The sequence below is a fragment of the Ranitomeya variabilis genome, chromosome 5, assembly GCF_051348905.1.
Source record: "Ranitomeya variabilis isolate aRanVar5 chromosome 5, aRanVar5.hap1, whole genome shotgun sequence".
NCBI classification, from domain to species: Eukaryota; Metazoa; Chordata; class Amphibia; order Anura; family Dendrobatidae; genus Ranitomeya; species Ranitomeya variabilis.
The window spans coordinates 7,075,491-7,098,330 of record NC_135236.1 but is presented as its reverse complement, the minus strand read 5'-3'; the positions used below and the strand labels follow the sequence as shown (position 1 = coordinate 7,098,330).

At 59.0% G+C, this 22,840-nt stretch overlaps 1 protein-coding gene across 3 annotated transcripts in view; it reads left to right on the top strand.

Moving 5' to 3' along the window:
* The window catches only part of GIGYF1 (GRB10 interacting GYF protein 1), a 40,652-nt gene extending 18,105 nt beyond the window's left edge, over positions 1 to 22,547 (top strand). For 2 of the 3 annotated variants that reach the window (XM_077261524.1, XM_077261523.1), the window contains 21 exons: positions 3,598 to 3,709; positions 3,862 to 3,970; positions 4,044 to 4,084; positions 4,170 to 4,346; positions 4,426 to 4,646; positions 4,737 to 4,848; positions 8,087 to 8,269; positions 8,352 to 8,491; positions 8,566 to 8,716; positions 8,863 to 9,029; positions 9,263 to 9,354; positions 17,006 to 17,101; positions 17,480 to 17,580; positions 17,664 to 17,746; positions 17,816 to 17,944; positions 18,020 to 18,190; positions 18,271 to 18,434; positions 19,156 to 19,304; positions 21,716 to 21,870; positions 21,970 to 22,099; positions 22,204 to 22,547. In XM_077261524.1, coding sequence (XP_077117639.1) covers positions 3,598 to 3,709; positions 3,862 to 3,970; positions 4,044 to 4,084; positions 4,170 to 4,346; positions 4,426 to 4,646; positions 4,737 to 4,848; positions 8,087 to 8,269; positions 8,352 to 8,491; positions 8,566 to 8,716; positions 8,863 to 9,029; positions 9,263 to 9,354; positions 17,006 to 17,101; positions 17,480 to 17,580; positions 17,664 to 17,746; positions 17,816 to 17,944; positions 18,020 to 18,190; positions 18,271 to 18,434; positions 19,156 to 19,304; positions 21,716 to 21,870; positions 21,970 to 22,099; positions 22,204 to 22,256 — 2,736 coding nt within the window. In that variant the 3' untranslated portion in view covers positions 22,257 to 22,547. The remainder of the gene's footprint in view (positions 1 to 3,597; positions 3,710 to 3,861; positions 3,971 to 4,043; positions 4,085 to 4,169; positions 4,347 to 4,425; positions 4,647 to 4,736; positions 4,849 to 8,086; positions 8,270 to 8,351; positions 8,492 to 8,565; positions 8,717 to 8,862; positions 9,030 to 9,262; positions 9,355 to 17,005; positions 17,102 to 17,479; positions 17,581 to 17,663; positions 17,747 to 17,815; positions 17,945 to 18,019; positions 18,191 to 18,270; positions 18,435 to 19,155; positions 19,305 to 21,715; positions 21,871 to 21,969; positions 22,100 to 22,203) is intronic. The other variant, XM_077261525.1, reaches the window with a different exon arrangement.
* Positions 22,548 to 22,840: the final 293 nt, after the last annotated feature.

Below are 22,840 nucleotides of genomic sequence, written 5' to 3'. Positions count from 1 at the left end.
CCCTTCACCACTAGTCTATCTCTCGCCGCCCCCTCTCTATAGCCCAGCTGCCGCCCTTCACCACTGGTCTCTCTCGCCGCCCCTTCTCTCTCTCGCCGCCCCCTCTCTATAGGCCCGCTGCCGCCCTTCACCACTGGTCTCTCTCGCCGCCCCTTCTCTCTCTCGCCGCCCCTCTCTATAGGCCCGCTGCCGCCCTTCACCACTAGTCTCTCTCTCACCACCCCATCTGTATAGCCCCGCCGCCGCCCTTCACCACTAGTCTCTCTCTCGCCGCCCCTTCTCTCTCTCACCACCCCATCTGTATAGCCCCGCCGCCGCCCTTCACCACTGGTCTCTCTCGCCACCCCTTCTCTCTCACCGCCCGCTGCCGCCCTTCACCACTGGTCTCTCTCGCCGCCTCTTCTCTCTCTCACCGCCCCTCTCTATAGGCCCGCCGCCGCCCTTCACCACTGGTCTCTCTCGCCACCCCTTCTCTCTCTCGCCACCCCATCTCTATAGCCCCGCCGCCGCCCTTCACCACTGGTCTCTCTCGCCGCCCCTTCTCTCTCTCGCCACCCCATCTCTATAGCCCCGCCGCCGCCCTTCACCACTGGTCTCTCTCGCCACCCCTTCTCTCTCTCACCGCCCGCTGCCGCCCTTCACCACTGGTCTCTCTCGCCGCCCCTTCTCTCTCTCGCCGCCCCTCTCTATAGCCCCACCGCCGCCCTTCACCACTGGTCTCTCTCGCCGCCCCTTCTCTCTCACCGCCCCCTCTCTATAGGCCCGCTGCCGCCCTTCACCACTGGTCTCTCTCGCCGCCCCTTCTCTCTCTCACCGCCCCCTCTCTATAGGCCCGCTGCCGCCCTTCACCACTGGTCTCTCTCGCCGCCCCTTCTCTCTCTCGCCGCCCCTCTCTATAGCCCCGCCGCCGCCCTTCACCACTGGTCTCTCTCGCCGCCCCTTCTCTCTCACCGCCCCCTCTCTATAGGCCCGCTGCCGCCCTTCACCACTGGTCTCTCTCGCCGCCCCTTCTCTATCTCACCGCCCCCTCTCTATAGGCCCGCTGCCACCCTTCACCACTAGTCTCTCTCTCGCCGCCCCTTCTCTCTCTCACCGCCCCCTCTCTATAGCCCAGCTGCCGCCCTTCACCACTGGTCTCTCTCGCCGCCCCTTCTCTCTCTCACCGCCCCCTCTCTATAGCCCAGCTGCCACCCTTCACCACTGGTCTCTCTCGCCGCCCCTTCTCTCTCACCGCCCCCTCTCTATAGGCCCGCTGCCTCCCTTCACCACTAGTCTATCTCTCGCCGCCCCCTCTCTATAGCCCAGCTGCCGCCCTTCACCACTGGTCTCTCTCGCCGCCCCTTCTCTCTCTCGCCGCCCCCTCTCTATAGCCCAGCTGCCGCCCTTCACCACTGGTCTCTCTCGCCGCCCCTTCTCTCTCACCGCCCCCTCTCTATAGGCCCGCTGCCGCCCTTCACCACTAGTCTCTCTCTCGCCGCCCCTTCTCTCTCACCGCCCCCTCTCTATAGGCCCGCTGCCTCCCTTCACCACTAGTCTCTCTCTCGCCGCCCCTTCTCTCTCTCACCGCCCCCTCTCTATAGCCCAGCTGCCGCCCTTCACCACTGGTCTCTCTCGCCGCCCCTTCTCTCTCTCACCGCCCCCTCTCTATAGCCCAGCTGCCGCCCTTCACCACTGGTCTCTCTCGCCGCCCCTTCTCTCTCACCGCCCCCTCTCTATAGGCCCGCTGCCGCCCTTCACCACTGGTCTCTCTCGCCGCCCCTTCTCTCTCTCACCGCCCCCTCTCTATAGGCCCGCTGCCACCCTTCACCACTAGTCTCTCTCTCGCCGCCCCTTCTCTCTCTCACCGCCCCCTCTCTATAGCCCAGCTGCCGCCCTTCACCACTGGTCTCTCTCGCCGCCCCTTCTCTCTCTCACCGCCCCCTCTCTATAGCCCAGCTGCCACCCTTCACCACTGGTCTCTCTCGCCGCCCCTTCTCTCTCACCGCCCCCTCTCTATAGGCCCGCTGCCTCCCTTCACCACTAGTCTATCTCTCGCCGCCCCCTCTCTATAGCCCAGCTGCCGCCCTTCACCACTGGTCTCTCTCGCCGCCCCTTCTCTCTCTCGCCGCCCCCTCTCTATAGCCCAGCTGCCGCCCTTCACCACTGGTCTCTCTCGCCGCCCCTTCTCTCTCACCGCCCCCTCTCTATAGGCCCGCTGCCGCCCTTCACCACTAGTCTCTCTCTCGCCGCCCCTTCTCTCTCACCGCCCCCTCTCTATAGGCCCGCTGCCTCCCTTCACCACTAGTCTCTCTCTCGCCGCCCCTTCTCTCTCTCACCTCCCCCTCTCTATAGCCCAGCTGCCGCCCTTCACCACTGGTCTCTCTCGCCGCCCCTTCTCTCTCTCACCGCCCCCTCTCTATAGCCCAGCTGCCGCCCTTCACCACTGGTCTCTCTCGCCGCCCCTTCTCTCTCACCGCCCCCTCTCTATAGGCCCGCTGCCGCCCTTCACCACTAGTCTCTCTCTCGCCGCCCCTTCTCTCTCACCGCCCCCTCTCTATAGGCCCGCTGCCTCCCTTCACCACTAGTCTCTCTCTCGCCGCCCCTTCTCTCTCTCACCGCCCCCTCTCTATAGCCCAGCTGCCGCCCTTCACCACTGGTCTCTCTCGCCGCCCCTTCTCTCTCTCACCGCCCCCTCTCTATAGCCCAGCTGCCGCCCTTCACCACTGGTCTCTCTCGCCGCCCCTTCTCTCTCACCGCCCCCTCTCTATAGGCCCGCTGCCGCCCTTCACCACTAGTCTCTCTCTCGCCGCCCCTTCTCTCTCACCGCCCCCTCTCTATAGGCCCGCTGCCTCCCTTCACCACTAGTCTCTCTCTCGCCGCCCCTTCTCTCTCTCACCGCCCCCTCTCTATAGCCCAGCTGCCGCCCTTCACCACTGGTCTCTCTCGCCGCCCCTTCTCTCTCTCACCGCCCCCTCTCTATAGCCCAGCTGCCGCCCTTCACCACTGGTCTCTCTCGCCGCCCCTTCTCTCTCTCACCGCCCCCTCTCTATAGCCCAGCTGCCGCCCTTCACCACTGGTCTCTCTCGCCGCCCCTTCTCTCTCACCGCCCCCTCTCTATAGGCCCGCTGCCTCCCTTCACCACTAGTCTATCTCTCGCCGCCCCCTCTCTATAGCCCAGCTGCCGCCCTTCACCACTGGTCTCTCTCGCCGCCCCTTCTCTCTCTCGCCGCCCCCTCTCTATAGCCCAGCTGCCGCCCTTCACCACTGGTCTCTCTCGCCGCCCCTTCTCTCTCACCGCCCCCTCTCTATAGGCCCGCTGCCGCCCTTCACCACTAGTCTCTCTCTCACCGCCCCCTCTCTATAGGCCCGCTGCCTCCCTTCACCACTAGTCTCTCTCTCGCCGCCCCTTCTCTCTCTCACCGCCCCCTCTCTATAGCCCAGCTGCCGCCCTTCACCACTGGTCTCTCTCGCCGCCCCTTCTCTCTCTCACCGCCCCCTCTCTATAGCCCAGCTGCCGCCCTTCACCACTGGTCTCTCTCGCCGCCCCTTCTCTCTCACCGCCCCCTCTCTATAGGCCCGCTGCCTCCCTTCACCACTTGTCTCCACATTTCTTTGCAGAGGAACTTTTCCCTGTCTGTGAACAGCGTTCCTGTGCTGAGGCTGATGGGTAAAGGAGCAGCTGCGGCCCCCGCAGGGGTGAGCCGAGGCCGGGGCACCACACGTGGCCGGGGTAAGGCTCTGTAAATGTCTGGTGAGCGGAGGTCTGTGCCTGCCTCCTTCTGTGGCACTGGGACTACGGAGGTCTGACCCCGTTGATCAGACATCACTAGATGAGGGTCCGCTGCTGCGTGCACTTGTGCTGATCACTGTCCGCTCCTTCAGGCCGCGGTCGTGGGGATCCTGCTGTCTACCAGCGAGCTTTGGATGATGGAGACTCTGGATTTGGCCGTGGAGCTCGGGAGATTCACCGGAGCCAGAGCTGGGATGACAGGTGGGGCCACCGTTCCTGTGGGGGCACATCGGAGGGCTCTGGGGTCACATTGTAATTGCTACTCTCTTTTTAGGGGGGAGAGGAGATTTGAGAAGCCCATCAGGAGGGAAGCTGGTACGTCATATGATCCAAGCCGCCCAATCCCTGAGCCCTTATCCTGTAGGCATTCATCACTCTGATTGGTCCTCTTCTCCTGCAGTGCGCGTGGGCTTTGAGGAGAACGCGGTGCCGTCGAGAAAAGAGTTTGCTCGTTCAGACAGTGACAACTGGCGCACCCTGCGTGACGGGCAAGAGGAGGATGAGGAGGGCAACTGGAGGCTGTCAGTCTCCCGGAGAGACGACCGCTGGCGCTCTACGAGCCCTGGAGGCAGCACAGGTCGGTCCTGTTGACGTCCCGGTGCCCGCACCTCTGCTGGGGCTCATGCATCTCACCTGTCGTGTGTCTTACTTTTCAGAGGGGCCGCGGTCTGCAGGATGGAGGGAGCACGGGGACCGACGGCGGAAGTTTGATTTCGAGATGGTGCGTGAAGAAGGCAGCGCTGCCCCGAGAGGAAGTGGACGAGGCGGCGAAAACGCACAGGAGGAAGACCGTGACGGGCTCCCTGAGTGGTGCATGGAAGATGAGGACGACGAGATGGGGACATTCGACTCCTCCGGAGCTTTCCTATCCTTCAAGGTGAGTGGACGGTGGGTCATCATCACCGAGGTGGAGCTGTAACGAAGCCGTCGTTACAGGGGGGTCAGTAATGCCTATCCTCTTCCACAGAAAAGCCCCAAAGACACCATCATGGAAGAGCAGGAGCTGGAGTTCCAGGGTGTGGAGGAAGAGGAGGATGACGACAGAGGGGAGGAAGCTGCAGACCGGCCCGGAACGATCAGTAAGGGCGGGAGGGCACGGGATCCTCCAGCAGCACAGAGGATTTCAGGTGTAGACTGTGCTGACCACCTTGGAGGGCGCGGGATCCTCCAGCAGCACAGAGGATTTCAGGTGTAGACTGTGCTGGCCACCTGGGAGGGCACGGGATCCTCCAGCAGCACAGGATTTCAGGTGTAGATTGCGCTGACCACCTGGGAGGGCACGGGATCCTCCAGCAGCACAGAGGATTTCAGGTGTAGATTGTGCTGACCACCTGGGAGGGCACGGGATCCTCCAGCAGCACAGAGGATTTCAGGTGTAGATTCTGCTGGCCACCTGGGAGGGCATGGGATCCTCCAGCAGCTCAGAGGATTTCAGGTATAGATTGTGCCGATCGCCTGGGAAGGCACGGGATCCCCCAGCAGCACAGAGGATTTCAGGTGTACACTCTGCTGACCACCTGGGAGGGCACAGGATCCTCCAGCAGCACAGAGGATTTCAGGTGTAGATTGTGCTGACCACCTGGGAGGGCACGGGATCCCCCAGCAGCACAGAGGATTTCAGGTGTACACTCTGCTGACCACCTGGGAGGGCACAGGATCCTCCAGCAGCACAGAGGATTTCAGGTGTAGATTGTGCTGACCACCTGGGAGGGCACGGGATCCTCCAGCAGCACAGAGGATTTCAGGTGTAGACTGTGCTGGCCACCTGGGAGGGCACGGGATCCTCCAGCAGCACAGAGGATTTCAGGTGTAGACTGCTGACCACCTGGGAGGGCACGGGATCCTCCAGCAGCACAGAGGATTTCAGGTGTAGATTGTGCTGACCACCTGGGAGGGCACGGGATCCTCCAGCAGCACAGAGGATTTCAGGTGTAGATTGTGCTGACCACCTGGGAGGGCACGGGATCCTCCAGCAGCACAGAGGATTTCAGGTGTACACTCTGCTGACCACCTGGGAGGGCACGGGATCCTCCAGCAGCACAGAGGATTTCAGGTGTACACTCTGCTGACCACCTGGGAGGGCACGGGATCCTCCAGCAGCACAGAGGATTTCAGGTGTAGGTTCTGCTGGCCACCTGGGAGGGCACGGGATCCTGCAGCAGCACAGAGGATTTCAGGTGTAGATTGTGCTGGCCACCTGGGAGGGCACGGGATCCTCCAGCAGCACAGAGGATTTCAGGTGTAGATTGTGCTGACCACCTGGGAGGGCACGGGATCCTCCAGCAGCACAGAGGATTTCAGGTGTAGGTTCTGCTGGCCACCTGGGAGGGCACGGGATCCTGCAGCAGCACAGAGGATTTCAGGTGTAGATTGTGCTGGCCACCTGGGAGGGCACGGGATCCTCCAGCAGCACAGAGGATTTCAGGTGTAGACTGTGCTGACCACCTGGGAGGGCACGGGATCCTCCAGCAGCACAGAGGATTTCAGGTGTAGATTGTGCTGACCACCTGGGAGGGCACGGGATCCTGCAGCAGCACAGAGGATTTCAGGTGTAGATTGTGCTGGCCACCTGGGAGGGCACGGGATCCTCCAGCAGCACAGAGGATTTCAGGTGTACACTCTGCTGACCACCTGGGAGGGCACGGGATCCTGCAGCAGCACAGAGGAGTTCAGGTATAGATTGTGCTGACCACCTGGGAGGGCACGGGATCCTGCAGCAGCACAGAGGATTTCAGGTGTAGACTCTGCTGACCACCTGGGAGGGCACGGGATCCTCCAGCAGCACAGAGGATTTCAGGTGTACACTCTGCTGGCCACCTGGGAGGGCACGGGATCCTGCAGCAGCACAGAGGAGTTCAGGTGTAGATTGCGCTGACCACCTGGGAGGGCACGGGATCCTGCAGCAGCACAGAGGATTTCAGGTGTAGATTGTGCTGGCCACCTGGGAGGGCACGGGATCCTCCAGCAGCACAGAGGATTTCAGGTGTAGATTGTGCTGACCACCTGGGAGGGCACGGGATCCTCCAGCAGCACAGAGGATTTCAGGTGTAGGTTCTGCTGGCCACCTGGGAGGGCACGGGATCCTGCAGCAGCACAGAGGATTTCAGGTGTAGACTCTGCTGACCACCTGGGAGGGCACGGGATCCTCCAGCAGCACAGAGGATTTCAGGTGTACACTCTGCTGGCCACCTGGGAGGGCACGGGATCCTGCAGCAGCACAGAGGAGTTCAGGTGTAGATTGCGCTGACCACCTGGGAGGGCACGGGATCCTGCAGCAGCACAGAGGATTTCAGGTGTAGATTGTGCTGGCCACCTGGGAGGGCACGGGATCCTCCAGCAGCACAGAGGATTTCAGGTGTAGATTGTGCTGACCACCTGGGAGGGCACGGGATCCTCCAGCAGCACAGAGGATTTCAGGTGTAGGTTCTGCTGGCCACCTGGGAGGGCACGGGATCCTGCAGCAGCACAGAGGATTTCAGGTGTAGATTGTGCTGGCCACCTGGGAGGGCACGGGATCCTCCAGCAGCACAGAGGATTTCAGGTGTACACTCTGCTGACCACCTGGGAGGGCACGGGATCCTGCAGCAGCACAGAGGATTTCAGGTGTAGATTGTGCTGGCCACCTGGGAGGGCACGGGATCCTCCAGCAGCACAGAGGATTTCAGGTGTACACTCTGCTGACCACCTGGGAGGGCACGGGATCCTGCAGCAGCACAGAGGAGTTCAGGTGTAGATTGCGCTGACCACCTGGGAGGGCACGGGATCCTGCAGCAGCACAGAGGATTTCAGGTGTAGATTGTGCTGGCCACCTGGGAGGGCACGGGATCCTCCAGCAGCACAGAGGATTTCAGGTGTAGACTGTGCTGACCACTTGGGATGGGATGGGATCCTCCAGCAGCACAGAGGATTTCAGGTGTAGACTCTGCTGGCCACCTGGGAGGGCACGGGATCCTGCAGCAGCACAGAGGATTTCAGGTGTAGATTGTGCTGACCACCTGGGAGGGCACGGGATCCTCCAGCAGCACAGAGGATTTCAGGTGTAGATTGTGCTGGCCACCTGGGAGGGCACGGGATCCTCCAGCAGCACAGAGGATTTCAGGTGACACTCTGCTGACCACCTGGGAGGGCACGGGATCCTCCAGCAGCACAGAGGATTTCAGGTGTAGACTGTGCTGGCCACTTGGGATGGGATCCTCCAGCAGCACAGAGGATTTCAGTGGAGGAATGTTTTGGCATCTTTGGGGAGATTACAGAGTGAGGCCTCTGCGGCGCAGAGTATTTCAGGAGCGGTCTCCTGACTCTTGCTTCTTTCTCCAGGCGATGAGCAGATGGCCGCCTCGGAGGACGCTCAGCAGGAGCTGCCATGCCAGTCTCCAGAGCAGAGCGGGTCTGCGTGGGCTGCAGCGGGGTACTCGGAGGAGGGCGAGCGCGCCCACGACATCTCTACGAACGGAGAGGATGGGTCCCTGGTGGAGCCTCCACCGTGCTCCATAGAAGATGGTAAGCGGTGGGACGCCTTTGCTGGGCCGGGGGTGCGGATGGCTGATGACCACCCACAATATGTTCCTCTTTTGCCTTGTAGGAAACCTTGGAGCCTTTGTTCCTTCCTCCGTCTCCCCACTTTCCTCTCTGCCGACCCCTCCATCTCCCCCCACAGTTGCTGCTACTGAATTTTCTGTGGGGGATCCGGAAGAGGACGAGGGCATGAAACATCTCCAGCAGGTAGGTGTCTCCCCGCCGCCATCGCTGTGCCTGGCCGACTCGACCTCACCATGTCCCCTCTGTGTCCCTCACAGGAGGCCGAGAAATTGGTGGCTTCCCTGCAAGATTCCTCCCTAGAAGAAGACGGCTTCTCCTCCAGCCGCTCCCATAGTGCTGCTGCGCTGCCCCTGTCCCACGAGGCCGCCATGAAGTGGTTCTACAAGGACCCTCAGGGGGAGATCCAAGGTGCCCGCTGCGTCTGACGGTGGAGGATGGGGCAGCATACTTGACAGGCTCATACTTCTGCTGCATCCACTGCTGACCATGGCCCGCACACCAGCGTCACACACCGCTGCTCCGATCTGACCACCTTCCCTTTGTGCCTCCTGCAGGTCCGTTCAGTACGCAAGAGATGGCGGAGTGGTGCCAGGCGGGATACTTCACCATGTCGCTCCTGGTGAAGAGAGGCTGTGACGAGGGCTTTCAGCCCCTGGGTGAGGTCATCAAGATGTGGGGTCGGGTACCATTTGCCCCAGGACCTTCGCCGCCGCCCCTGCTGGTGAGTTCTGTTCATTTATCAGACTTCCTCTGCTCCCTGCTTGTGCCCAGTGTTGGACAGTCGGATTATCTGCCCTTGCAGCGAGCCGTCCGGCTGCTCTCTGCTGGATGCTGATGTGGCAGAGCCTAGCCCGTTACCCTGTGACGCGCGATATGCAGAAACGCATGCAGCCTCCTTCCCTGCGGATAGAGCGCCCCCTGCAGGGGCTGTAACGCATCTTTTCTAATTTCTAGGGTAACATTGATCAGCAGTGCCTGAAAAAACAGCAGGAATTAGCTTTGTATCAGCAGATGCAACATCAGTACTTGCTGCAGCTCATCAGCAGGTAATGCCGCTAGAACGTGTGCTTGCTCTTGTCGTACGCCCGGATTTTCCTTCTATTGTGCAAGGCTTCCTGCCTAATGGTCACCTCTATAATTCCTTTTACCTTTCACATTTTACCTTTTCTACCCTCGCTGTCGCCGTTTTCCACATCCCGCTTTACTTCCTGCAGCATAGGCTCTTCCCGTACATCATCTATGCTCCATTACTTCCTGCAGCATAGGCTCTTCCCGCACATCATCTGTGCTCCATTACTTCCTGCAGCATAGGCTCTTCCCGCACATCATCTGTGCTCCATTACTTCCTGCAGCATAGGCTCTTCCCGCACATCATCTGTGCTCCATTACTTCCTGCAGCATAGGCTCTTCCCGTACATCATCTATGCTCCATTACTTCCTGCAGCATAGGCTCTTCCCGCACATCATCTGTGCTCCATTACTTCCTGCAGCATAGGCTCTTCCCGCACATCCTCTGTGCTCCATTACTTCCTGCAGCATAGGCTCTTCCCGCACATCATCTGTGCTCCATTACTTCCTGCAGCATAGGCTCTTCCCGTACATCATCTATGCTCCATTACTTCCTGCAGCATAGGCTCTTCCCTAACATCATCTATGCTCCATTACTTCCTGCAGCATAGGCTCTTCCCGCACATCATCTGTGCTCCATTACTTCCTGCAGCATAGGCTCTTCCCGCACATCCTCTGTGCTCCATTACTTCCTGCAGCATAGGCTCTTCCCACACATCATCTGTGCTCCATTACTTCCTGCAGCATAGGCTCTTCCCGCACATCATCTGTGCTCCATTACTTCCTGCAGCATAGGCTCTTCCCTCACATCCTCTGTGCTCCATTACTTCCTGCAGCATAGGCTCTTCCCACACATCATCTGTGCTCCATTACTTCCTGCAGCATAGGCTCTTCCCTCACATCATCTGTGCTCCATTACTTCCTGCAGCATAGGCTCTTCCCTCACATCATCTGTGCTCCATTACTTCCTGCAGCATAGGCTCTTCCCGCACATCATCTGTGCTCCATTACTTCCTGCAGCATAGGCTCTTCCCGCACATCATCTGTGCTCCATTACTTCCTGCAGCATAGGCTCTTCCCGCACATCATCTGTGCTCCATTACTTCCTGCAGCATAGGCTCTTCCCGCACATCCTCTGTGCTCCATTACTTCCTGCAGCATAGGCTCTTCCCTCACATCATCTATGCTCCATTACTTCCTGCAGCATAGGCTCTTCCCTAACATCATCTGTGCTCCATTACTTCCTGCAGCATAGGCTCTTCCCGCACATCATCTGTGCTCCATTACTTCCTGCAGCATAGGCTCTTCCCGCACATCATCTGTGCTCCATTACTTCCTGCAGCATAGGCTCTTCCCGCACATCATCTGTGCTCCATTACTTCCTGCAGCATAGGCTCTTCCCTCACATCATCTGTGCTCCATTACTTCCTGCAGCATAGGCTCTTCCCGCACATCATCTGTGCTCCATTACTTCCTGCAGCATAGGCTCTTCCCGCACATCATCTGTGCTCCATTACTTCCTGCAGCATAGGCTCTTCCCACACATCATCTATGCTCCATTACTTCCTGCAGCATAGGCTCTTCCCGCACATCATCTGTGCTCCATTACTTCCTGCAGCATAGGCTCTTCCCTAACATCATCTATGCTCCATTACTTCCTGCAGCATAGGCTCTTCCCTCACATCATCTGTGCTCCATTACTTCCTGCAGCATAGGCTCTTCCCTCACATCATCTGTGCTCCATTACTTCCTGCAGCATAGGCTCTTCCCGCACATCATCTGTGCTCCATTACTTCCTGCAGCATAGGCTCTTCCCGCATATCATCTGTGCTCCATTACTTCCTGCAGCATAGGCTCTTCCCGCACATCCTCTGTGCTCCATTACTTCCTGCAGCATAGGCTCTTCCCGCACATCATCTGTGCTCCATTACTTCCTGCAGCATAGGCTCTTCCCTCACATCATCTGTGCTCCATTACTTCCTGCAGCATAGGCTCTTCCCGCACATCATCTGTGCTCCATTACTTCCTGCAGCATAGGCTCTTCCCTCACATCATCTGTGCTCCATTACTTCCTGCAGCATAGGCTCTTCCCTCACATCATCTATGCTCCATTACTTCCTGCAGCATAGGCTCTTCCCTCACATCATCTGTGCTCCATTACTTCCTGCAGCATAGGCTCTTCCCTAACATCATCTGTGCTCCATTACTTCCTGCAGCATAGGCTCTTCCCTCACATCATCTGTGCTCCATTACTTCCTGCAGCATAGGCTCTTCCCTCACATCATCTGTGCTCCATTACTTCCTGCAGCATAGGCTCTTCCCTCACATCATCTGTGCTCCATTACTTCCTGCAGCATAGGCTCTTCCCTCATATCATCTGTGCTCCATTACTTCCTGCAGCATAGGCTCTTCCCGCACATCATCTGTGCTCCATTACTTCCTGCAGCATAGGCTCTTCCCGCACATCATCTGTGCTCCATTACTTCCTGCAGCATAGGCTCTTCCCGCACATCATCTGTGCTCCATTACTTCCTGCAGCATAGGCTCTTCCCTCACATCATCTGTGCTCCATTACTTCCTGCAGCATAGGCTCTTCCCGCACATCATCTGTGCTCCATTACTTCCTGCAGCATAGGCTCTTCCCGCACATCATCTGTGCTCCATTACTTCCTACAGCATAGGCTCTTCCCGCACATCATCTATGCTCCATTACTTCCTGCAGCATAGGCTCTTCCCACACATCATCTGTGCTCCATTACTTCCTGCAGCATAGGCTCTTCCCGTACATCATCTGTGCTCCATTACTTCCTGCAGCATAGGCTCTTCCCGCACATCATCTGTGCTCCATTACTTCCTACAGCATAGGCTCTTCCCGCACATCCCGCTTTACTTCCTGCAGCATAGGCTCTTCCCGCACATCATCTATGCTCCATTACTTCCTGCAGCATAGGCTCTTCCCTCACATCATCTGTGCTCCATTACTTCCTGCAGCATAGGCTCTTCCCTCACATCATCTATGCTCCATTACTTCCTGCAGCATAGGCTCTTCCCTCACATCATCTGTGCTCCATTACTTCCTGCAGCATAGGCTCTTCCCTAACATCATCTGTGCTCCATTACTTCCTGCAGCATAGGCTCTTCCCTCACATCATCTGTGCTCCATTACTTCCTGCAGCATAGGCTCTTCCCTCACATCATCTGTGCTCCATTACTTCCTGCAGCATAGGCTCTTCCCTCACATCATCTGTGCTCCATTACTTCCTGCAGCATAGGCTCTTCCCTCATATCATCTGTGCTCCATTACTTCCTGCAGCATAGGCTCTTCCCGCACATCATCTGTGCTCCATTACTTCCTGCAGCATAGGCTCTTCCCGCACATCATCTGTGCTCCATTACTTCCTGCAGCATAGGCTCTTCCCGCACATCATCTGTGCTCCATTACTTCCTGCAGCATAGGCTCTTCCCTCACATCATCTGTGCTCCATTACTTCCTGCAGCATAGGCTCTTCCCGCACATCATCTGTGCTCCATTACTTCCTGCAGCATAGGCTCTTCCCGCACATCATCTGTGCTCCATTACTTCCTACAGCATAGGCTCTTCCCGCACATCATCTATGCTCCATTACTTCCTGCAGCATAGGCTCTTCCCACACATCATCTGTGCTCCATTACTTCCTGCAGCATAGGCTCTTCCCGTACATCATCTGTGCTCCATTACTTCCTGCAGCATAGGCTCTTCCCGCACATCATCTGTGCTCCATTACTTCCTACAGCATAGGCTCTTCCCGCACATCCCGCTTTACTTCCTGCAGCATAGGCTCTTCCCGCACATCATCTATGCTCCATTACTTCCTGCAGCATAGGCTCTTCCCTCACATCATCTGTGCTCCATTACTTCCTGCAGCATAAGCTCTTCCCGCACATCATCTATGCTCCATTACTTCCTGCAGCATAGGCTCTTCCCGCACATCATCTGTGCTCCATTACTTCCTACAGCATAGGCTCTTCCCGCACATCATCTATGCTCCATTACTTCCTGCAGCATAGGCTCTTCCCTCACATCATCTGTGCTCCATTACTTCCTGCAGCATAGGCTCTTCCCGCACATCATCTGTGCTCCATTACTTCCTACAGCATAGGCTCTTCCCGCACATCATCTATGCTCCATTACTTCCTGCAGCATAGGCTCTTCCCACATATCATCTATGCTCCATTACTTCCTGCAGCATAGGCTCTTCCCGCACATCCTCTGTGCTCCATTACTTCCTGCAGCATAGGCTCTTCCCGCACATCATCTATGCTCCATTACTTCCTGCAGCATAGGCTCTTCCCGCACATCATCTGTGCTCCATTACTTCCTGCAGCATAGGCTCTTCCCTCACATCATCTGTGCTCCATTACTTCCTGCAGCATAGGCTCTTCCCGCACATCATCTATGCTCCATTACTTCCTGCAGCATAGGCTCTTCCCGCACATCATCTGTGCTCCATTACTTCCTGCAGCATAGGCTCTTCCCTCACATCATCTGTGCTCCATTACTTCCTGCAGCATAGGCTCTTCCCGCACATCATCTGTGCTCCATTACTTCCTGCAGCACAGGCTCTTCCCGCACATCATCTGTGCTCCATTACTTCCTGCAGCATAGGCTCTTCCCGCACATCATCTGTGCTCCATTACTTCCTGCAGCATAGGCTCTTCCCGCACATCATCTGTGCTCCATTACTTCCTGCAGCATAGGCTCTTCCCGCACATCATCTGTGCTCCATTACTTCCTGCAGCATAGGCTCTTCCCTAACATCATCTATGCTCCATTACTTCCTGCAGCATAGGCTCTTCCCGCACATCATCTGTGCTCCATTACTTCCTGCAGCATAGGCTCTTCCCGCACATCATCTGTGCTCCATTACTTCCTGCAGCATAGGCTCTTCCCTCACATCATCTGTGCTCCATTACTTCCTGCAGCATAGGCTCTTCCCGCACATCATCTGTGCTCCATTACTTCCTGCAGCATAGGCTCTTCCCTCACATCATCTGTGCTCCATTACTTCCTGCAGCATAGGCTCTTCCCGCACATCATCTGTGCTCCATTACTTCCTGCAGCATAGGCTCTTCCCTCACATCATCTGTGCTCCATTACTTCCTGCAGCATAGGCTCTTCCCGCACATCATCTGTGCTCCATTACTTCCTGCAGCATAGGCTCTTCCCTCACATCATCTATGCTCCATTACTTCCTGCAGCATAGGCTCTTCCCGCACATCATCTATGCTCCATTACTTCCTGCAGCATAGGCTCTTCCCGCACATCATCTGTGCTCCATTACTTCCTGCAGCATAGGCTCTTCCCGCACATCCTCTGTGCTCCATTACTTCCTGCAGCATAGGCTCTTCCCGCACATCATCTGTGCTCCATTACTTCCTGCAGCATAGGCTCTTCCCTCACATCATCTATGCTCCATTACTTCCTGCAGCATAGGCTCTTCCCGCACATCATCTGTGCTCCATTACTTCCTGCAGCATAGGCTCTTCCCGCACATCCTCTGTGCTCCATTACTTCCTGCAGCATAGGCTCTTCCCGCACATCATCTATGCTCCATTACTTCCTGCAGCATAGGCTCTTCCCTCACATCATCTATGCTCCATTACTTCCTGCAGCATAGGCTCTTCCCGCACATCCTCTGTGCTCCATTACTTCCTGCAGCACAGGCTCTTCCCGCACATCATCTGTGCTCCATTACTTCCTGCAGCATAGGCTCTTCCCGCACATCATCTGTGCTCCATTACTTCCTGCAGCATAGGCTCTTCCCGCACATCATCTGTGCTCCATTACTTCCTGCAGCATAGGCTCTTCCCTCACATCCTCTGTGCTCCATTACTTCCTGCAGCATAGGCTCTTCCCTCACATCATCTGTGCTCCATTACTTCCTGCAGCATAGGCTCTTCCCGCACATCATCTGTGCTCCATTACTTCCTGCAGCATAGGCTCTTCCCGCACATCATCTGTGCTCCATTACTTCCTGCAGCATAGGCTCTTCCCGTACATCATCTATGCTCCATTACTTCCTGCAGCATAGGCTCTTCCCGCACATCATCTGTGCTCCATTACTTCCTGCAGCATAGGCTCTTCCCTCACATCATCTGTGCTCCATTACTTCCTGCAGCATAGGCTCTTCCCGCACATCATCTGTGCTCCATTACTTCCTGCAGCATAGGCTCTTCCCTCACATCATCTGTGCTCCATTACTTCCTGCAGCATAGGCTCTTCCCTCACATCATCTGTGCTCCATTACTTCCTGCAGCATAGGCTCTTCCCGCACATCATCTGTGCTCCATTACTTCCTGCAGCATAGGCTCTTCCCGCACATCATCTGTGCTCCATTACTTCCTGCAGCATAGGCTCTTCCCTAACATCATCTATGCTCCATTACTTCCTGCAGCATAGGCTCTTCCCGCACATCATCTGTGCTCCATTACTTCCTGCAGCATAGGCTCTTCCCGCACATCATCTGTGCTCCATTACTTCCTGCAGCATAGGCTCTTCCCTCACATCATCTGTGCTCCATTACTTCCTGCAGCATAGGCTCTTCCCGCACATCCTCTGTGCTCCATTACTTCCTGCAGCATAGGCTCTTCCCTCACATCATCTGTGCTCCATTACTTCCTGCAGCATAGGCTCTTCCGCATATCATCTGTGCTCCATTACTTCCTGCAGCATAGGCTCTTCCCGCACATCATCTGTGCTCCATTACTTCCTGCAGCATAGGCTCTTCCCTCACATCATCTGTGCTCCATTACTTCCTGCAGCACAGGCTCTTCCTGCACATCATCTATGCTCCATTACTTCCTGCAGCATAGGCTCTTCCCGCACATCATCTGTGCTCCATTACTTCCTGCAGCATAGGCTCTTCCCGCATATCATCTGTGCTCCATTACTTCCTGCAGCATAGGCTCTTCCCGCACATCATCTGTGCTCCATTACTTCCTGCAGCATAGGCTCTTCCCTCACATCATCTGTGCTCCATTACTTCCTGCAGCATAGGCTCTTCCCGCACATCATCTGTGCTCCATTACTTCCTGCAGCATAGGCTCTTCCCGCATATCATCTGTGCTCCATTACTTCCTGCAGCATAGGCTCTTCCCTAACATCATCTGTGCTCCATTACTTCCTGCAGCATAGGCTCTTCCCTAACATCATCTGTGCTCCATTACTTCCTGCAGCATAGGCTCTTCCCGCACATCATCTGTGCTCCATTACTTCCTGCAGCATAGGCTCTTCCCGCACATCATCTGTGCTCCATTACTTCCTGCAGCATAGGCTCTTCCCGTACATCATCTATGCTCCATTACTTCCTGCAGCATAGGCTCTTCCCTAACATCATCTGTGCTCCATTACTTCCTGCAGCATAGGCTCTTCCCTAACATCATCTGTGCTCCATTACTTCCTGCAGCATAGGCTCTTCCCGCACATCCTCTGTGCTCCATTACTTCCTGCAGCATAGGCTCTTCCCGCACATCCTCTGTGCTCCATTACTTCCTGCAGCATAGGCTCTTCCCGCACATCCTCTGTGCTCCATTACTTCCTGCAGCATAGCCTCTTCCCGCAGATCACTCTAATGCTCGTGTCGCCTGCAGGCAGCAGTACTCTCAGCAGAAAGCCAGTGATCTAACCGCTCAGCAACAGCAGCAGTTGACACTGTTTCTCCAGCAACTGAACCCCTCAAAATCCAGGTAGTGTCCTCCTTCCACCCGTCAGGCCCATTACTACTCCCCCCCCCCCCCCCCCCCCCAACACACATTAGTCAGTGACTGACACCTTCTGTTATGGAAACGGACTGACCTGGGCCCTGACGGGTTGGATAAATGTCCTGCATGTGGGGCTAGTTATCTGCATGCACCCCATAGAGCATGATGGGGGCAGTGTCAGTCAGCAGCTCTAAGCCTAAGTAGAAGCCTAAGACTGAGCGCGGAACTGATCCAGGTACACGCAGGGCAGACAGGAGTATCTCCATAGCTTGATCCCTACTTCCTCCCTACACTGTCCTCTTCTCGTGGTTGATGTTTCCGGACTTCTGTCTCTTAGCGCCACTTTTCTGTGCTATCCTGCAGGGGGTCCGATGCTGCCCTCCTCCCCGCTATGAACCGATCTCTCTCTGTGCCAGACACTGGATCCTTGTGGGATCTGAATACCTCAAATACATCGGCAGCAGGTAAGTGGCGCCGCTCTGGTGTGACGTCTTCCGGGGGGTACGGGTTCTGCCCTCCATTCATTAATCCTCTTGTCCTCTGCCAGGTGGGGACTCCGCTCTGTGGGACCTGCCAGTGACTGCCGTATCTCAGGGGCCAATATTGGAGCAGCTGCAACTGCAACAGAAGGTATCGATGTCTGCACGTGGACAAGTCGGGCGTGGGGGGCAGCGCAGGTGCTGATAACGTGCCTCTCAGTTGCAGGAGCGCAGAGAAGCAGAACTCAGGGCCAAGAGAGAGGAGGAGGAGAGGAAGAGGAGGGAGGAGAAGCGGCGCCAGGAGGAGCAGAAGCGCCGGGATGAGGAGGAGATGTACAGGAGGAAGCAGGTGAGTGGTCCGCGTTCTCTCCCCGGACCCTGGAGCTTTCTTACACCGAGGTCCTGATCACTCTGCTTTCTCCAGTGTCGTCAACAGCAAGAGCTGCTTCTGAAACTGATCCAGCAGAGCGGGCAGTCGTCCTCCTCATCGCCGATGTGGGCTGCTCACGGCAAAGGGGTCTCTATCAAAGCCATGCTGGAAATGCAGGAGCGCGAGGGGCAGATGCTAAAGCAGAGAGCGCAGTCGTCAAGGACGGTGGGTTGTGGGTGGATGTAGTGGATGAATGCGGCTTATGGATTTGGCGGCTCTATTGACTTCATTGCCCTTCTTCACAGCATGGAGGTCTTGGGATGTCTGGTGCCCCCATCATTCCCTCACAGTGGGGGTCTGACTCGGGATCTCTGTGGGGTGGGCTGGAGAAGAGCCCCTGGGAGGAAAGTGTCAAAACTGGGGCGAGTAGCAGAGGCCTAAGGAACAGCAGAAGTAGCCCATCACTGACGTGAGTACTGCCCACCTCCCGTGCCGCCATATTGTGTCAGACTGTGTGCCGCCATGCCCCGCTGGACGCACATAACACTTATGGGAATTGGCCTTATAACCTGCCTAGCTCAGTAATCCCCCCGCCGACCCTGGGTCGCTCTCCCCCCCCCCCCCCCCCCCCCCCAAATCAAAGGGACCTTGGGTTGTTCTAATCCCGTCCCTTCGCCCCACGGGACTCTGGGTCGCTCTAATCCCCCACCCCTCACACGGGACCCTGGGTCGCTCTAATCCCCCCCCCCCCGGGGCCCTGGGTCGCTCTAATTCCCCCTGCGGGACCCTGGGTTGCTCCCCCTACACCCAACTCCCTGGAACATACCCTGTGTGTCGCTACACCACAGCCAACCCCCAGAGCTCTGCATGTCGTTCAACGTCCCCCCACCCCTCCAAGTGTGTCTCTCTACTTGGCCCCCGGAGTGCGTCGTACCACCCCATCCCTTTTCCCGGAGTCCTTTGTGTTCTCTCACCCCCCCACCCCCCCCCCCCCCCCCCAACCTGTCTGTCGCTCCTCTCCTAACCACCTCCCCTGTAATCCCGTTTGCCACAATACCGCCCGCCCCCCCCCCCCCCCCCCCCGTGTATTGTTCCCCTTCTCCATCCCCCCACCCCCCTTCCCATAACCCTGTATGTTGCTTTATCCACCGAACCCTCCTGCAACCCTGAATCGCTTCTTTCACCCCCAGCGACTCTTATTCTGCTTCTGCCCGGCGCAAGAAAACAGATGACGAGGAGAAGCTCCTGAAACTACTGCAGGGAATTAAGCCTTCAGACGGGTTCACTCAGTGGTGCGAGCAAATGTTACACATCCTGAACACATCCAACAACCTGGACGGTGAGATCCTGCTGCTCTGTGCTCTCCCCGCGCCCTCTGTGGCCGCACCGTGCCAACGCCTTCTGTGGCCGGGCTGACTCCCCCGTGGCCGCACCGATGACGCCCCCTCGCCGTCTCCCCTCTGCGGCCGCCCCCTCGCCGTCTCCCCTCTGCGGCCGCCCCGTCGCCGTCTCCCCTCTGCGGCCGCCCCGTCGCCGTCTCCCCTCTGCGGCCGCCCCGTCGCCGTCTCCCCTCTGCGGCCGCCCCGTCGCCGTCTCCCCTCTGCGGCCGCCCCGTCGCCGTCTCCCCTCTGCGGCCGCCCCGTCGCCGTCTCCCCTCTGCGGCCGCCCCGTCGCCGTCTCCCCTCTGCGGCCGCCCGTCGCCGTCTCCCCTCTGCGGCCGCCCCGTCGCCGTCTCCCCTCTGCGGCCGCCCCGTCGCCGTCTTCCCCTCTGCGGCCGCCCCGTCGCCGTCTCCCCTCTGCGGCCGCCCCGTCGCCGTCTCCCCTCTGCGGCCGCCCCGTCGCCGTCTCCCCTCTGCGGCCGCCCCGTCGCCGTCTCCCCTCTGCGGCCGCCCCGTCGCCGTCTCCCCTCTGCGGCCGCCCCGTCGCCGTCTCCCCTCTGCGGCCGCCCCGTCGCCGTCTCCCCTCTGCGGCCGCCCCGTCGCCGTCTCCCCTCTGCGGCCGCCCCGTCGCCGTCTCCCCTCTGCGGCCGCCCCGTCGCCGTCTCCCCTCTGCGGCCGCCCCGTCGCCGTCTCCCCTCTGCGGCCGCCCGTCGCCGTCTCCCCTCTGCGGCCGCCCCGTCGCCGTCTCCCCTCTGCGGCCGCCCCGTCGCCGTCTTCCCCTCTGCGGCCGCCCCGTCGCCGTCTCCCCTCTGCGGCCGCCCCGTCGCCGTCTCCCCTCTGCGGCCGCCCCGTCGCCGTCTCCCCTCTGCGGCCGCCCCGTCGCCGTCTCCCCTCTGCGGCCGCCCCGTCGCCGTCTCCCCTCTGCGGCCGCCCCGTCGCCGTCTCCCCTCTGCGGCCGCCCCGTCGCCGTCTCCCCTCTGCGGCCGCCCCGTCGCCGTCTCCCCTCTGCGGCCGCCCGTCGCCGTCTCCCCTCTGCGGCCGCCCCGTCGCCGTCTCCCCTCTGCGGCCGCCCCGTCGCCGTCTTCCCCTCTGCGGCCGCCCCGTCGCCGTCTCCCCTCTGCGGCCGCCCCGTCGCCGTCTCCCCTCTGCGGCCGCCCCGTCGCCGTCTCCCCTCTGCGGCCGCCCCGACTCCCCTCTGCGGCCGCCCCGACTCCCCTCTGCGGCCGCCTCGACTCCCCTCTGCGGCCGCCCCGTCGCCGTCTCCCCTCTGCGGCCGCCCCGTCGCCGTCTCTCCTCTGCGGCCGCCCCGTCGCCGTCTCCCCTCTGCGGCCGCCCCGTCGCCGTCTCCCCTCTGCGGCCGCCCCGTCGCCGTCTCCCCTCTGCGGCCGCCCCGTCGCCGTCTCCCCTCTGCGGCCGCCCCGTCGCCGTCTCCCCTCTGCGGCCGCCCCGTCGCCGTCTCCCCTCTGCGGCCGCCCCCTCGCCGTCTCCCCTCTGCGGCCGCCCCCTCGCCGTCTCCCCTCTGCGGCCGCCCCCTCGCCGTCTCCCCTCTGCGGCCGCCCCCTCGCCGTCTCCCCTCTGCGGCCGCCCCCTCGCCGTCTCCCCTCTGCGGCCGCCCCCTCGCCGTCTCCCCTCTGCGGCCGCCCCGTCGCCGTCTCCCCTCTGCGGCCGCCCCGTCGCCGTCTCCCCTCTGCGGCCGCCCCGTCGCCGTCTCCCCTCTGCGGCCGCCCCGTCGCCGTCTCCCCTCTGCGGCCGCCCCGTCGCCGTCTCCCCTCTGCGGCCGCCCCGTCGCCGTCTCCCCTCTGCGGCCGCCCCGTCGCCGTCTCCCCTCTGCGGCCGCCCCGACTCCCCTCTGCGGCCGCCCCGTCGCCGTCTCCCCTCTGCGGCCGCCCCGACTCCCCTCTGCGGCCGCCCCGTCGCCGACTCCCCCCTGGGGCCGCCCCGACTCCCCCCTGGGGCCGCCTCGACTCCCCTCTGCGGCCGCCCTGTCGCCGTCTCCCCTCTGCGGCCGCCCCGTCGCCGTCTCCCCTCTGGGGCCGCCCCGTCGCCGTCTCCCCTCTGGGGCCGCCCCGTCTCCCCTCTGGGGCCGCCCCGTCGCCGTCTCCCCTCTGGGGCCGCCCCCTCGCCGTCTCCCCTCTGGGGCCGCCCCCTCGCCGTCTCCCCTCTGGGGCCGCCCCCTCGCCGTCTCCCCTCTGGGGCCGCCCCCTCGCCGTCTCCCCTCTGGGGCCGCCCCCTCGCCGTCTCCCCTCTGGGGCCGCCCCCTCGCCGTCTCCCCTCTGGGGCCGCCCCCTCGCCGTCTCCCCTCTGCGGCCGCCCCCCTCGACAACTCCCCTTTATGGCCGCCCCGCACCGACTCCCCGTGTCCTCTTCACAGTCCCCACGTTAGTGGCCTTCCTGAAAGAACTGGAGTCTCCGTACGACGTCCATGATTACATCCGCTCCTGTCTTGGGGAAACACTTGAAGCCAAAGAATTCGCTAAACAGTTCTTGGAACGACGAGCAAAGTACAAAGCCAGCCAACGTCAGCAGGTAGGGTCCTTCAGTCACTCCCAGAGCTGCGTTCACAGCACTATGTAAGGTGAGGAGCAGCCATGTGACGCCATGATGCCTCACCCTCTGCCCCTGCAGGAAGCCGCCTGGTTAGCGCCCTCCATGTTTCCACCACCACAGAACTCCAAGCCAAGCAGCGGATACGACGTCCAGAGCAGCAAGATGAAGAGGCGGATTCACATGTTACACTCAGACCCCAGCATACTGGGTAGGTATGGTGGTCCTGTGGCCCCTGCCCCATATTGCTGGAGGAGCTGCCATGACGCCGCCTCCGGCCCCTGCTATAGTGATGATTTCTGTGTTTGCCCCCAGGTTACTCCCTGCATGGCTCTCCTAACGAGATGGAAGCTATCGACGACTACTGAGGCGCTCGTCTTCCTCTGACGCCATCTTTACCTAAGCCGCCGACTTCTCTTGTTTTCGGCAGGTGTACTGCACTGCAAACTTTACCCTTCCCTCCACAGGAGGGGGGGCAGAGACTTAGAAAAGGAGGGGGTGGGTGTAATCCCACCCAGAGCCAGGGAGAAGGGGGAAGAGCGCCTGCGCTCCCTCCCCCACTCCCCTAAACATAATGCACTCATTTTAAAGCACCTTAAAAAATGCACTTTACAGAAACTGATCAAAAATCTAGTTTTCTTTTTTTTTTTTTCTTTTTTCTTTTTTTTTTAACTAAGAAAATAAAAAAACCCGAAAGAAGGGTAAACTGGATTTATTGACCTTTGACTGTTTGTTAGAAATGTACCTTTTGGATTTTTGACTTTCTTTAATTTCTTAAGTTTTTTTTTTTTTTTTTTTTTTTTTTTTAACGTGACAGTTTCTGATTTAGGAGTTTTTGTTTTTTTACATTTTCTTTTCTCTTTTTTTTTGTATGAAAAAGTTAAGTATTCCGGCAACGGATATGGTAAATATAAAAAAATATATATATATTATTTTGGGAAAAGAAGAAAAT